Raw genomic sequence first — 16279 nt, forward strand, 5'->3', positions numbered from 1 at the left:
ATTCCAAATAGCAAAGGGATATGATGGTGTAGTAGTAAGATGTCACAGTATATTCCAAACAGCAAGGGGATATGATGGTGTAGTAGTATAGCGTCACAGTATATTCCAAACAGCAAGGGGATATGATGGTGTAGTAGTAAGATGTCACAGTATATTCCAAACAGCAAGGGGATATGATGGTGTAGTAGTAAGATGTCACAGTATATTCCAAACAGCAAGGGGATATGATGGTGTAGTAGTATAGCGTCACAGTATATTCCAAACAGCAAGGGGATATGATGGTGTAGTAGTATAGCATCACAGTGTATTCCAAATAGCAAATGGATATGATGGTGTAGTAGTTAGCGTCACAGTATATTCCAAACAGCAAGGGGATATGATGGTGTAGTAGTAAGATGTCACAGTATATTCCAAACAGCAAGGGGATATGATGGTGTAGTAGTATAGCGTCACAGTATATTACAAACATCAAGGAGATATGATGGTGTAGTAGTATAGCATCACAGTATATTCCAAACATCAAGGAGATATGATGGTGTAGTAGTATAGCATCACAGTATATTCCAAACATCAAGGAGATATGATGGTGTAGTAGTATAGCGTCGCAGTATATTACAAACATCAAGGAGATATGATGGTGTAGTTGTATAGCGTCACAGTATATTCCAAATAGCAAGGGGATATGATTGTGTAGTAGTATTGTGCCACAGTAAATTACAAACAGCAGGGGACTACAATGGTGTAGTAGTATTGTGTCACAGTATATTACAAACAGCAAGGGAATATGATGGTGTAGTAGTATTGTGTCACAGTATATTACAAACATCAAAGGGATATGATGGTGTAGTAGTATTGTGTCACAGTGTATTACAAACAGCAATGGGATATGATGGTATTGTAGCTAGATGTCACATTATATTACAAAGAGCAGTTGGCAGATACTTGCGGAGAACAGGTTTATACTGGTACAGAATCCAGAAACACTGGTAAGGTTAACTGCCCGCCGTTACATGACTGAAATACTGTTGAAAAACGACATTATACCCAAAACAAACAAATACAAACAGCAAGGGGATATGATGGTGTAATAGTAAGGTGTCACAGTATATTACAAACGCAACAAAAATGGTTATCTAGTATCTATTATATTAAGTCAAGATTCTTTTATAGTTTCAGTTGGAAACTTATATTGTCATATCTATCTATCTTCCATTCAGCCAACCCCCTTGCAAGGACATAGACTTTGAGCGCATTATCTGACAAAGAGAAAAAAGTATAAAAGCATAAAAGAAGGAGTATATTACAGATTGTATTGAAAAAAGGTTAAAAACAGAGCAGGTTTCTAGGGGGGACACATGTTCAACCTGGCAGACTGCCTGGCTGAACTGATTTTCTCCAAGAGAGACAATATTCTCAGGGAGGGAAAAATGAATACTGATAGAAGTCGGAGCTTGTTTGGATTTGTCTGTAGGCCATAGAGTGGGATAGACGACTTGCCCTTTTATTTGGAATTAAGAAGTGTTCTTGGAGAATAGCATCTAAGTCATAAAGTAGATTGGTTTACTTGTGTGTAATTTCATTTCCTTGTGCACTTCTAAACATTTTCTTTTGGCTTTGGATTATAGGAAATTGTATAGAACATGTTTCTCAGTTTGTTATGGAATGACGATCTATTGTTAGAGTTGTTGGGAAATATTCTTCAGAGTTTCACTGGTGTTATTGTTGTAGCTTCCATGGCTGAGTTGTTATGTCTCCTACCACACAGTGGTGTGGGAGACATTTTGATTTACTCCTGTCTGTGGGTGTGTCGAACATTTTTCATCTGATCTTCAACAAACTTGAACGAAATTTGTGTTGACCATAAGTCCTCAGCCAAGTTCGATAACTAACCAAATCGGCCAAGGCACTTAGGAATTATGGCCCTTGAATTACTGAAAATTGGCCTTTTTACCCTTGTCCGTGCTCTGTGTCGAACATTTCTCATATGATTTTCACCAAACTTGAACCAAATGTTTTTGACCATAACTCGTTGGCAGAGTTCATTAACTAGCCAAATGGCTTCAGGCACTTCAGAATTATGGCCCTTGAATTACCCAAAATCAACGGTTTAACTCTTCAAAGGTATATTTGTAGAGAGTAAACAGTATATAAAGACTGACTTACTATTTAGTTGATTAGGCAGTTGTGAGACATGCACTTTTCTCAAAAGCAGCTCTAACATAATTATGTCCTTCAGTCCACTACTTGTAGTTTAGAATTCTTTATGTGAAGTTGTCACTTGGATGTCAGTGGTTGATGGCTCTATGCTGGCACCCAACCTTATCTGAAATATTGTCTGATGGGTTACCTGGGGTTTCCCCAACTTTGGCAGCTGGAACTTCCAGAGGGTCACCATGTCTGTCAGTGTTATTTGAAACCAAACAATCTGTTACTGTCATAGTATAATGTTGTTTCTAGTCCCGATCCAGTTATAACAGTCACATCTGTTATTTATATATTTACAGATACCTTGCAAGCAGAGGAAGGGGTAAACGTCATACTCTGGCAGTATCCGACCCTGTACATGAGGTGCCCCTTGACCTCAGTATGGGCCTCCTGCAGCAGCCAATCAGAGCTACACGACGATCATCAGAAAGGGGACTGTGTAAAATATTTTTTGTTTACTTTGATATTATTATAAAAAAAATGGAGTGTTTGTCATCACGGGCCAAGTCAGTTGTCCCTGCTGCCATTGTCAGCACTGAAGTTCTTTCTTTGTGGAAGGTTAAATGTTTTATCCACCATTAAGTCTGGAAGGTCTTAGCTGTAAATTTGACTATAACATAACAAAAATAATAGTATAAAGATGCTAAATACACAATACCACAGAATTGCTCATGTGAAAAACTCTCTTCCAATTTTTACTTTAAATTAAAATATTGCAAGTAACACATAATCCTGTTCGAGTATTGACCATTGTGTTATTTTGTGTGACTAAAACTCAGCTAAAGTAGGCAATATTTAGTTGATTAAAAATAGTGTGCATATTGAATTTAGCAATGAATTATATTATAAAATGGATAAATAATTATAAATAAAACTTAGCTTCATTAGACAATATTTAGTTGATATGCAAGTAAAAAAATGCAATCATACAGTGTTATGACCTTTGACCATTCTTGAAAAAGGTCTAAAATAAACACGTAAAAAATTCACTGCATAACATCTCAGAAAACATAATATTATATCATCACTTGAAAAATACTTTGCTCTTTTAAAGGTTTATTTAAATGCAGATTTACAAGACAGTATAATGTTTCACAGATAATGTGTTTTTAGCTCACCTGTCACAAAGTGACAAGGTGAGCTTTTGTGATTGCGCGGTGTCCGTCGTCTGTCCGTGCGTCCGTAAACTTTTGCTTGTGACCACTCTAGAGGTCACATTTTTTCTGGGATCTTTATGAAAGTTGGTCAGAATGTTCATCTTGATGATATCTAGGTCAAGTTCCAAACTGGGTCACGTGCCATCAAAAACTAGGTCAGTAGGTCTAAAAATAGAAAAACCTTGTGACCTCTCTAGAGGCGATATATTTCATAAGATCTTCATGAAAATTGATCAGAATGTTCATCTTGATGATATCTAGGTCAAGTTCCAAACTGGGTCACGTCTGATCCAAAACTAGGTCAGTAGGTCTAAAAATAGAAAAACCTTTTGACCTCTCTAGAGGCCATATATTTCACAAGATCTTCATGAAAATTGGTCAGAATGTTCATCTTGATGATATCTAGGTCAAGTTTAAAACTGGGTTACGTCCGGTCCAAAACTAGGTCAGTAGGTCTAAAAATAGAAAAACCTTGTGACCTCTCTATAGGCCATATATTTCACAAGATCTTCATTAAAATTGGTCAGAACGTTAACCTTGATGATATCTAGGTCAAGTTCGAAACTGGGTCACGTGCCATCAAAAACTAGGTTAGTAGGTCAGATTATAGAAAACCCTTGTGACCGCTCTAAAGGCCATATTTTTCATGGAATCTGTATGAAAGTTGGTCTGAATGTTCATCTTGATGATATCTAGGTCAAGTTCAAAACTGGGTCACATGCGGTCAAAAACTAGGTCAGTAGGTCTAAAAATAGAAAAACATTATGACCTCTTTAGAGGCCATATATTTCATGAGATCGTCATGAAAGTTGGTCAGAATGTTCGCCTTGATGATATCTAGGTCAAGTTCGAAAGTGGGTCACGTGCAGTCAAAAACTAGGTCAGTAGGTCAAATAATAGAAAAACCTTGTGACCTCTCTAGAGGCCATATTTTTCATGGGATCTTCATGAAAGTATGTCTGAATGTTTATCTTGATGATATCTAGGTCTTGTTCGAAAATGGGTCACGTGCCTTCAAAAACTAGGTCAGTAGGTCAAATAATAGAAAAATCTTGTGACCTCTCTAGAGGCCATATTTTTCATGGGATCTGTATGAAAGTTGGTCTGAATGTTTATCTTGATGATATCTAGGTCAAGTTCGAAACTGGGTCAACTGCAATCGAAAACTAGGTCAGTAGGTCTTGAAATAGAAAAATCTTGTGACCTCTCTAGAGGCCATACCTTTGAATGGATCTTCATGAAAATTTGTCAGAATGTTCACCTTGATGATATCTAGTTCAGTTTTGAAACTGGGTCACGTGCCCTAAAAAACTAGGTCAAATAATAAAAAAAACCTTGTGACCTCTCTAGAGGCCATACTTTTCATGGGATCTGTTTGAAAGTTAGTCTGAATGTTCATCTTGATGGTATCTAGGTCAAGTTTGAAACTGGGTCAACTGCGGTCAAAAACTAGGTCAGTAGGTCTAAAATAAGAAAAATCTTTTGACCTCGCTAGAGGCCATATTTTTCAATGGATCTTCATGAAAATTGATCTGAATGTTCACCTTGATGATATCTAGGTCAAGTTTCAAAACTGGGTCACGTGCGTTCAAAAACTAGGCCAGTAGGTATAAAAATAGAAAAACCTTGTGACCTCTCTAGAGGCCATATTTTTCATGAGATCTTCATGAAAATTGGTGAGAATGTTCACCTTGATGATATCTAGATAAAATTCAAAACAGGGTCACGTATCTTCGAAAACTAGGTCAATAGGTCAAATAATAGAAAAACCTTGTGACCTCTCTAGAGACCATATTTTTCAATGGATCTTCATGAGAATTGGTCAGAATTTTAATCTTGATAATATCTAGGTCAAGTTCAAAACTGGGTCACATGAGCTCAAAAACAAGGTCACTATGTGAAATAATAGAAAAAACGACGTCATACTCAAAACTGGGGTCATGTGGGAAGAGGTGAGCGATTCAGGACCATCATGGTCCTCTTATTACTTATATTGTAAATATATAAATTATTCATATGTACTGTGTTATTTGACATCGTGCCGCAAATAAATTTTTTAATAGACAATTATTTTTGTTTCGAAATCATAGAAATTCTGTTAAAGTACCTTGAGAATAAAATGAAACAATTGTAGGTGTGTAAAGTGCTAATTGAATTTTATCTCGAGTCTTCAAATGACTTTACATAAATCTTTAGTCAGGTATCAAATTTCCTTGATGGAAGATGGGTGACTTTGAGTCAGGGTCTTTGAACTTATTTTGATCATCCTGTAAGGATCAAGTGGAAACAGTTTTTGTCGAGCCCGCTTGCGAAAGCAAAGACATAGTCATCCAAATGACTTTTTAGTGTATGTGCATCCATGCGTCCATCTGGATTTGATTGTCGAGTCCATAACTTTGACATGCATAGAGCAATCTTGTTTATATTTGGCATGAATGTTAACCTCGGTGAGACGGAGTGTCATGCACAAACCCCAGGTTCCTATCTCAAAGGTCAAGGTCACAGTTGGAGGTCAAAGGTCATGTTAGATATTGTTCAGCCCATACCTTTGACATGCTTAGAGGAATCTTGTTTATATTTGGCATGAATGTTTAACTGATTGAGACAGAGTGTCATGTGAAAACCCCAGGTTCCTATTTCACATGTCAAGGTCACAGTTAGAGGTCAAAGGACGGGCTCAACATGTTGCCCATAGGCATCTAATCTACATGAGCTGATCTGTAACTTATGATGTACAGATCAGCTGTACATCTTCTATTGAAATATGTTTTGAAATGAATAAAAAGGTATATAGACTTTCATATTAGTAAAATCACTAGTTACAATCATAAAATATTTCTGCTGTTTGAGTAAATGAAAAAAAAAATCAATTATTTAAATAAAAATGATTTTATAGAATGATTGTGATGACATTATTCATTGAAATAAATCTTTACACTTTCAGCTCCGTATTCCTACAAAGAAGAAAATGTGTTACATTTACCTAACGACAGGTTTTCACTGGTGCGTCGAGCCAGTGATGGGTTATCTGGCGCTGCATTACATAAACACCAGCTGACAAACCTCGAGAAAATCTATAACCAGACTCTGAGCAACCAGCAGTCTGTACGACCAAGTAGTCAGAATAGTCTCAAACAACTGCAGCAAGAATGTCACGAACTGCAGGTGGGTGGGGTACCTTTTTTTCTCTATAAATTGCTTGTACAGTTGACAGGAGCTTAATGCTAAAACGACAATGTTCATTACTGTATAAAGACACTTATGATAATTTACACCAGATTATACATGCACAAACAATAGCTGCAAGAATGGCAGGTGGGTGGGGTAACAGTTATTAATGGCTTTTAGAGTAATTGATATCTAGCTGTTTGATAACAACCTTCATAACTGTGAAATCATAAAAACTTGCACCAAAAAGTCAGAACAGTTACAAACATCTGCAAAGTGTTATTTTGTGACAGTTGATGGGGTAATTTAGTTTTGATTGCATCTATAGTTAATGAGTGCTTATCATTTCTATATTTTCTTATAGCAAACCTTCAGTAACAAACAAAGGCATTAAATTTTATCCTAATTCATAAAAGTGTCCATGTTGTGCAGTTATAGTTACAATAATGTTATAAGGGTGTTGTAATTTTTTTCCTCATCTGAAAACTTACGTTGTGGAGGAAAGCTGTTCACAACACTTCCGCTCATAAACTTGTGGTTGTATGAATAAATATTTTTTTAGAAAAGTTGAATGTAAGTTGAAATATACACTAAAACTAACTGTGAATTTAGAAATTTCAGTGCAATTAAGTTAAACTACTTTTATTTTCTTCAAAGTTTGAAAAGATCTGTATATAAACTGTATATCTCCTGGGAATGGGATCTTTATGAATTTTTAAGATACCTTTTAATAAAATTAGTTTTTTGACCAAAAATGTACTTTTCCCTAGGAAAAGATCTGGAAAAATGAAAATTTTGAAAAGAAAAATGAAATTTTACAAAAAAGTTATAAGGTAGAATCTTAGTATCTTGAAATCCAAAGGATCGAGCGTTTTTCTTTGAGAGAACTGTAATTTGACTTGAAAATGACTTTTATGCCCCCGGCATCTACTGATGTGGGAGGCATATAGTGATTGTCCTGTCCGTCCGTCCGTTCGTCCTTCTGTTCGTCCGTCCGTACGAGGTTAACCAAATGGGACCGTTTCGTCTAGCATCAATACCCCTAACTAGAATGACTTGATACTAATGCAGATGTAACCTGTGACCATTCCTCATCTACAGACATCACCTGACCTCAGTTTGACCTTGACCTTGAACTTGACCTCGTTTTGGACTTAGGTTGCTTTGTATCGACAAGGATGCCACGGGGGGCATCAAGCGTTTATTGAACGCAGCTCCTTGTTTGTGCATGTCTTCAAGAGAGTTGGAATTTTGAGATAAGCTAGTCGGAGATGTTGAGTTTCAACTGTACATGGAAAAGTTTCTTTTATGCTACCGTAGATATCCTGAAAGTTATATAACATTCAATTCACAAATAGTCAAAATGGAAAATAAAAGAAAAAATGGTATCCAGAATGGCAGAAATACAATGAATAATACCCCCTCAAAAAAGTTTTTGCTGATAAATTTAAAACTAATCAAGGTATTTTAAAAAGTTCTTTTACCACCCTTAAGGGTTTGTTAGACTGATGTTTGATAAAAAATGTATCGGTTTACATTTAAGAACAAACAAGGAAAAACTTTGCTTTAGAAAAAAGTGGATTAAACAATTACTGATTGCAGCTATGAGTTTCATATTCTTATAAACATAATTATGGTAATTTAACATTCAGGTTATGAAATAAAATTCTACAAAAATAACCAATTCTCTTGTGAGGCATTAGATGACACCAGACAGAATATTGTTACTTACAGAAACAAAATTTCATAGATCATTTGTGAGAGTGCAGTGACTTAGGATACCTTCATGTTAAAAAGTAGTTTATTAGCTCGACTATACGAAGTATAAGGAGAGCTATCCTACTCGACCCGGTGTCAGCGTCGGCATCTTTCCGGGGCCCCACCTTGGTTAAAGTTTTTTTTACACTTTCTCTTTTTAGCTCACCTGAGCCAAAGGCTCATGGTGAGCTTTTGTGACTGCTCGATGTCCGCCGTCCGTAGACCGTTGTGCGTTGTGTGTCGTGTGTCTTCCGTCATGTGTCCGTCAACATTTTCTAAAAAATCTTCTTCTTGAAAATATAGGGCAGAATTACACCAAACTTCACAGGAATGATCCTTGGGTGGACCCCTTACAAAATTGTTAAAAAAATTGAATTCCATGCAGAACTTTGGTTGCCATGGCAACTGAAAGGAAAAACTTTAAAAATCTTCTTGTCCAAAACCACAGGGCCTAGGGCTTTGATATCTGATGTGTAGCATTATCTAGTGGTCCTCTACCAAGAATGTTAAAATTATCCCCCTGGGGTCAAATATGGCCCCGCCCCTGGGGTCACATTGCTTATTAAGACTTATATAGGGAAAACTTTGAAAATCTTCTTGTACAAAACCATATGGCCTAGGGCTTTGATATTTGGTTTGTAGCATCATCTAGTGGTCCTCTACCAAGATTATTCAAATTATCCCCCTAGGGTCAAATATGGCCCCGCCTGGGGGTCCCAAGTTTTACATAGACTTATATTGAAAAAAAATGTTTAAAAAAATCTTCTTGTCTGAAACCACAAGACATAAGCCTTTGATATTTGGTTTGAAGCATTGTCTTCTGGTTCTCAACCAAAATTGTTCAAAATGTACCCCAGGGGTGAAAAGAGGCCCTGCCCTGGGGGTCCAAAGTATTATATAGGCTTATATTGGAAAAAAAACTTTAAAAATCTTCTTGTCTAAAACCACACAACCTAGGCTTTTGATATTTGGTATGATGCATTGCCTAGTAGTCCTCTACCAAAATTGTTCAAATTATGCCCCTGGTGTTAAAAGAGGTCCCGCCCCGGGGTCATTTAGTTATTATATGAGTTATATAGGAGAAATACTTAAATAATTATCTGATCCTATTTCCAAGACTGTTTAATTATAATTACCTGATGATCCGAAGTAATATGATGTCACTTGACTGAGGCCTTGACCTGCTGACCTACTTTCTTGTTTTTTAAGATAAAGCATCTAAATTTGGATGACATACACAGTTTTGCACACCGATCGTGAAACTGAATTCCATTGACCATGAATGTAACCTACTGACTTTCTTAATATTTTAACATGAGTTTGTAATTTGAAACATGTAGCTCATATTACTCAGGTAAGCGATCCAGGGTCATCATGACCCTCTTGTTTCTTTTTATCTCTGTAATATCTTGATGGATTTGATTCAAACTTTAAATAGTTATTCCTCATCATCACCCCCATCAACTGACATATGGGCCATAACTCTGGCACACATTTTTCATGATTTATCCCCCCTTTTCACTTAGATATTCAGGTTAAAGTTTTGATGCACTTTCACTCTATCTCTGTTATTACAGAATGGATTTGATTCAAACTTAAAATAATTTTTCAACATCATCACCCACATCATATGACACAAGGTGCATAACTCTGGCACAATTTTTTCATGAATTATTCCCCCTTTTCACTTAGAACTTCAGGTTAAAGTTTTGATGCACATTCACTCTATCTCTGTTGTTACTGAATTGATTTGATTCAAACTTAAAATAGTTGTTCAACATCATCACCCACATCATATGACACAAGGTGCATAACTCTGGCACACATTTTTCATGAATTATTCCCCCTTTTTACTTAGAATTTCAGGTTAAAGTTTTGATGCACTTTCACTCTATCTCTGTTGTTACTGAATTGATTTGATTCAAACTTAAAATAGTTGTTCAACATCATCATCCACATCATATGACACAAGGTGCATAACTCTGGCACACATTTTTCATGAATTATTCCCCCTTTTTACTTAGAGTTTCAGGTTAAAGTTTTGATGCACTTTCACTCTATCTCTGTTGTTACTGAATTGATTTGATTCAAACTTAAAATAGTTGTTCAACATCATCACCCACATCATATGACACAAGGTGCATAACTCTGGCACACATTTTTCATGAATTATTCCCCCTTTTTACTTAGAATTTCAGGTTAAAGTTTTGATGCACTTTCACTCTATCTCTGTTGTTACTGAATTGATTTGATTCAAACTTAAAATAGTTGTTCAACATCATCTTCCACATCATATGACACAAAGTGCATAACTCTGACACAATGTTTTCATGAATTAATCCCTCTTTTACTTAGAATTTAAGGTTAATTTTGATGCATTTTCACTATATCTCAGTTATTATGAAATGCATATTTGATTCAAACTTGAAGTAGTTGTTCCACATTGTCATCCACATCATATGACACAAGATGCATAACTCTTGCACCAATATTTAATGAATTATGCCCCCTTTTTGCTTAGAATATACTTATATAGTGTTTTGATACAAAGTTTATCTTTACCTCTCTTATTACTTAATATTTTTTACACAGACTCAGGCTATTGTGCAATATCTTCATCCACCATTGGAGTCACTCCACTGACAGCTCCAGTTTCCTCAGATGTGCCCAGTTTCACTATCCAGCGTCGAAATAGTCGAGCGTGCTGTCTCCTGTGAAGCTCTTGTGTAGAAACCCTATAGCATATAGTCTGCTTGTTTTTGTTCTTTGTGCTTTGTTCTGAATAGGGTTTCCACACTTTGAAGAAAGACAACTTTGACAAGTTGGTCAAAAAAAGGCTTCCTCAATATTTTAAGAGCTACATGATTTTTTTTTTTTGCATGAACTTCTTAAAACGGCTGTTGAGATAAGGAGCAGTTTGGAGATTTGGGATTTTTAGCTCACCTGAGCAGAATGGATGACCCCCTGCTTGATTTCTTCAGATTACTCTGTTTCATGGAAAACCACGACTACCAGGGAGAGGGCTTTTTTCCAATATGGCTGATTAGAAAATTTGAAAATCTCCTCTAAAACTGTTGGCCAAATTTCAAAATAATTTCACAGCAATGTTTCTTAAGTGACTCTAACAAATTCTTTCAAATTAGTCTGTTTCTTTAAAAAACATGGTCAACAAGTGTAGGGCTAGTTTTCACTAAATGGGATATAGAAACTCTTCTAAAACTGCTGGCCCAAATTATTTCAAACTCTTGATGTTATTGCAAGCCCGCAACACACATACATGTACATACAGAAACAATGTTTTACTTCAGTTTCTTGTTTTCTTGAATATGGCCTCTTAGTATCCACATCATTTCCCTACCTCCTTTCCCCCCCCCCCCCCCCCCCCCCTACCCCGCCTGTAATTAGTGGGAACCTGTCAGAAAACACTGGCCATATTTCAAAATAATTTCACATGTAATAATTTCCTTGCATGACCAAAACTGTTCAGGCAAACTGTGATACTCAGGTGAGTGATCTAGAATCATCATGGCTCTCTTGTTTTAAGTAATCTTGAAGGATACAAGCTACTTCATTTTCATAAAATTTACAACAATTTGATTATAGCACATTTTGTGGAGGCTAAAATCCAGATTTTAGATTTAGAAATTTTTAAAGAGGCTCAAAAAAAGCAGGCACTTTAATTGAACAACATTTTCATGGAAGCTTGAAATAATTTAGGAAATCTTATGAGAATGCAACTTTCTTTACTCATATTAAAGAAGATCTTATTCCTAGAAAAGCTTGCAAAAATGCAGGCATCTACATTTTACTCAAAGAAAATTTGTATAACCTTGAATGAATAAAAGCTTTTTCACATTTTGATTACAGTATATATGAGTGAAGCTGAAAATTTAGGCTTCTTCACTTTGATTACAGAAAATATGTCATACCTTTCAAAAAATTATGTTGATGCATTCAAGTATTTAGCTTGTAGTGTATCCACTTAATTGAGCCGTGCCATGAGAACACCAACATAATGCGTTTGCGACCAGCATGGATCCAGACCTGCCTGCACATCCACGCAGTCTGGTCAGGATCTATGCTGTTTGCTTTGAAGTTTCAAAGCCAATTGCAATTAGAGAAACTGTTAGCGAACAGCAAGGATCCTGACCAGACTGCGCAGATGCATGCTGGTCACAAATGCTCTATGTTGGTTTTCTTATGGCGCAGCTCATATTGTTTAATTCTGTTAGGATTTTAGAGTCCTCTGATCAGAAATGATTTATATAAATGACAAGCTAGGCTTGGAAAGTTTTTGGATTATAGAAGTGTTGAAACCCTGCAAATATTTCCTTAGTCTGTAAAGCATAGAAAATTGTGTGAGACAAGCTTTGCAATTTTTGTTTTATTACAGGAGAAGTTGTCAAAGTATAGTAGCACTTTTATTTTCTTAGAAATAGTACTCCAGGTGACTTTTGCTGCATGCTTGCTTTGAGTTTTCTAGTAATGGGTTTCTCTACGACATCCATCAAACTTGTAACTGAAATAGAAATAACATAGTAAAAAAATGTAGCATTAAATTCAAATATGGTTTAGCATAAAATGTTGCATTATGATAATGTATTATTTTATACATTTTGAAAAGGATTGGAAAAGGGTGAAAAAGTAATATGGTTGTTGTAAGAAAGTATTTTTTGTTTGGAACAGGGTTTGCACAATCCTTGAGAAGTCCTTGAATACACTGCTGCTTTGTGAAAACTCCTTTGAAATGATAAAATCTCTAAAAACCCTGAAAATATGCTTGAATTTGAAAAGTGCTTGAATTTTACTCAAAACTCCATGAAAAATGAGAACTTGTTTTCTAAGAAGAATTGATTAAAACAAAAAAGAAATAGAAAAGAATGAAGATTCTTTGAAAGAATATAATTTATTTGTAAAAACATAATTGAGCCGCTCCACGAGAAAACCAACATAGTGGCTTTGCGACCAGCATGGATCCAGACCAGCCTGCACATCCACACAGTCTGGTCAGGATCCATACTGTTTTCTAACAGTTTCTCTAATTGCAGTAGGCTTTGAAAGCGAACAACATGGATCCTGATCTGACTGTGCAGATGCGCAGGCTGGTCTGGATCCATGCTGGTTGCAAAACCACTATGTTGGTTTTCTCATGGCGCGGCTCAATTATATTTTGTATGCACCAATAGTGGTAAAAAATAGACAGAATTTGGTCATAATTTACACAAACTGCAATTTCTAGTATGACAGTGTTTTGGAAGTAGTTGATCACAGTGGAACTGAGGTTTCTGCTTGTGGTTCAAGAAAAGTTGTCCTTGAAAATATAAAGAAAATTCCTTGAAAAGTACTTGCATTTTGTCTTGGATTTATGAATCATGAGGAAGTTATAATTATGTTGCTGGCAGCAAGTGATTCTGCCTTTGTGACCAGTGCAGACCAAGATCAGCCTGAACACCCCTGCAAGTAATAAATGGCACTGGACAGATGGAATGATGGACCAGACCATTTTAGAAATTTAGCAGGGTAAAGGTGAAAGGTAGTTAATCAGATTAGGGGGCAGTGAAAGCATTTGTTTGAAGCGTTAACATCTGATCATTTATTCACTTATTTGTGTTCACTTAAGATAGTTCTGCATCTTTTGTACAATGTAGAATTGATTAAAACCTGATTTTTCAAAACTTTAGAATATACTTAGAAAATTTGGCAAAGAAAAGAGATGGGGTCATGTGCTTGATTTTTTGCTTGGCTTATTTAAAAAATGTTGACCTAACACAAGTTTTCACAGTAGGAGTCTTTGGGAAAATAACAGTATTGATAACATTTTGATGATTTTTTTTTTTCTGAAATGTAGATTTAAATGAAACTTCCCACAGGCTTAAAGGTGTATGCTAGAATTCTGAGATTGGCGAAATTTTTCCCAGTTAAAGAATTCCTTCAAACTTTGGATATTGAAGGACAATCATCTATGTGGAATTTTCCCCAAAAAATGTTGTTTTCAAGGGCAGATAAATTTTTCAATACTGGTGACCTATGACTTTAATTGCATATTTTTGTTTTTTTGATGATTTCACACATCTCTTATGTATACAGGAATTCTAGCACACACCTTTAAATAAACATATTATCAGTAGTATGGTGATTTTTGATGTAATTCCCCATGACTAAAGAGATCTGCACATTTCAAGCTGATTTTAAGACATTTTTGGAATAATTTAACATGTCAAATAATTTAATACCATATTGCAGTATTAACAAATTTACACACAGGTTGCCATTTAAAAATACATAAAATGATTTTCATTTCTATATGCTGAGTCTAGACTTTATTTAACGTTATCTGAATATTAAATGATGTTGTGCCATTATTTTTGGTTTTTCATATGTGCAGAACTACCTTAACTGAACATAAAAGTTAGATTTTCACTGGAATTTATAAATTTTAGACCTACTACTCGGGGCATTGAATTCTTCATGTGAGGAAGCCATCCAGTTTGCTAACGGAAGGTCGGTGGTTCTACCCAGGTGCCCGCTCTTGATGAAATAATGCACAGAGCGGCACCCGGGGTCTTCCTCCACCATTAAAGCTGGAAAGTCGCCATATGACCTATCATGTGTCGGTGCAATGTTAAATCCAACAGAAAAAAAAAAAAACAACCTATATTATATTTATGAAAGACTTGCGTTAACATCCATGCATTTAACAGAAATTCATTAGAAATACAGGTTTGAAACATTGTTATTACCGCCCTTTGCCAGTGAAGATGGATTGACAATAAATGAATACAGAAGCTACGCACTTGCCTATTTGTTCAGATTGTTGAAATAATATGATTTCTGTCAAATGCAAATGTATATCTAGAACGTATATTGAAATAAAAAGAAATTCAACTATTTGAATATTTTCATATTGGAGGTGGGTAGTAATAAAATTTCAGAAAAATCAATAACCAAACAATTATAACAGGATCTAACTCGTATGAAATTGGTCTAAATCTCCTACAGAATATACAAAAAGCGAAAAATGCTGTGTATATTTTTGCTTAAATATGTGAATTTGATTAGACGTATACTGTATTACATTTTGGCAGTATATTTTGTCCTTACTAGCATTTTCTTGTGATTTTGGCATTCGTAAAGGAATAGGTTAAAGGTCAGGCTCTCTACTTAGATCTTTGACTACTTTAATTCCAGTTCGCAAGTTGATAATTTTGTAGAATAATGAAGTACATGTTAAAAGAATGCAACATTCATGATATGAAATGCTGTGTTAAGATATGTTTTATTCATGTATGGATTTTGGATATACAATATATAGAAAATAATAGTATTTATATAAGTGCTTGCATGTGATAGAATACTGTCAGACCTGTATTAAACAGCATGCCTAGGAAGCAACACGATGAGGCTGTTTAAGGCAGGTAGAAATTAGAGCAAAAAATAAAATGCAGAAATCACCTGACTGGCAGTTTAAGGCAAGTGACTGTTTAATACAGGTAGCCACTGAGGCAGGTTTAACTGTAGTAGCATGGCAGTAGTATTCATACTTACAAGAGGACTTTTCCATATTCTCTGTAACTGTAAAGTTGGGATCAGAGACTTCATTAATAATTTTAGCTGATGAATTAATTTTCAAGCTTGAAAATTATCATTTAGAGATTTGAACTAAATTTCTAGGTAGAGGACAGGAGACTGCTGTAACTTCTTCCTTTTCAGAGTCTGTTTGTAAAAAATAAATTCGCAAGACTGTAAATGATGTCTGTAGAATTTCTTAGATGTCTTTAACCTTTAAACGACATTTTCTCTCATTCTTCAGTATTCAATAAAACTGCCATCTCTTTTTTACTGGCTGTGTAGTGTCAGGAGCTTTTGCTACTGTTTCAATTCATAATGGCTGCCATTAAAAACTGAAACATGGAATGTGGTTGGAGAATTTTTGAAGTTGCATCTAAGATGTAATTATTTTCTCAATAACTTAAGTTGAAATTGAGTTACTT

The 16279-nt window shown here is 35.4% G+C and overlaps 1 protein-coding gene across 1 annotated transcript in view; it reads left to right on the forward strand.

The window, feature by feature from the left end:
* The window catches only part of LOC123561400 (serine/threonine-protein kinase SIK3-like), a 102093-nt gene that overhangs the window by 67945 nt on the left and 17869 nt on the right, over positions 1–16279 (forward strand). Inside the window, exons 13-14 of the mRNA XM_045353747.2 lie at positions 2505–2644; positions 6307–6527. Coding sequence (XP_045209682.2) covers positions 2505–2644; positions 6307–6527 — 361 coding nt within the window. The remainder of the gene's footprint in view (positions 1–2504; positions 2645–6306; positions 6528–16279) is intronic.

This window comes from Mercenaria mercenaria, chromosome 10, assembly GCF_021730395.1.
Source record: "Mercenaria mercenaria strain notata chromosome 10, MADL_Memer_1, whole genome shotgun sequence".
NCBI classification, from domain to species: domain Eukaryota; kingdom Metazoa; phylum Mollusca; class Bivalvia; order Venerida; family Veneridae; genus Mercenaria; species Mercenaria mercenaria.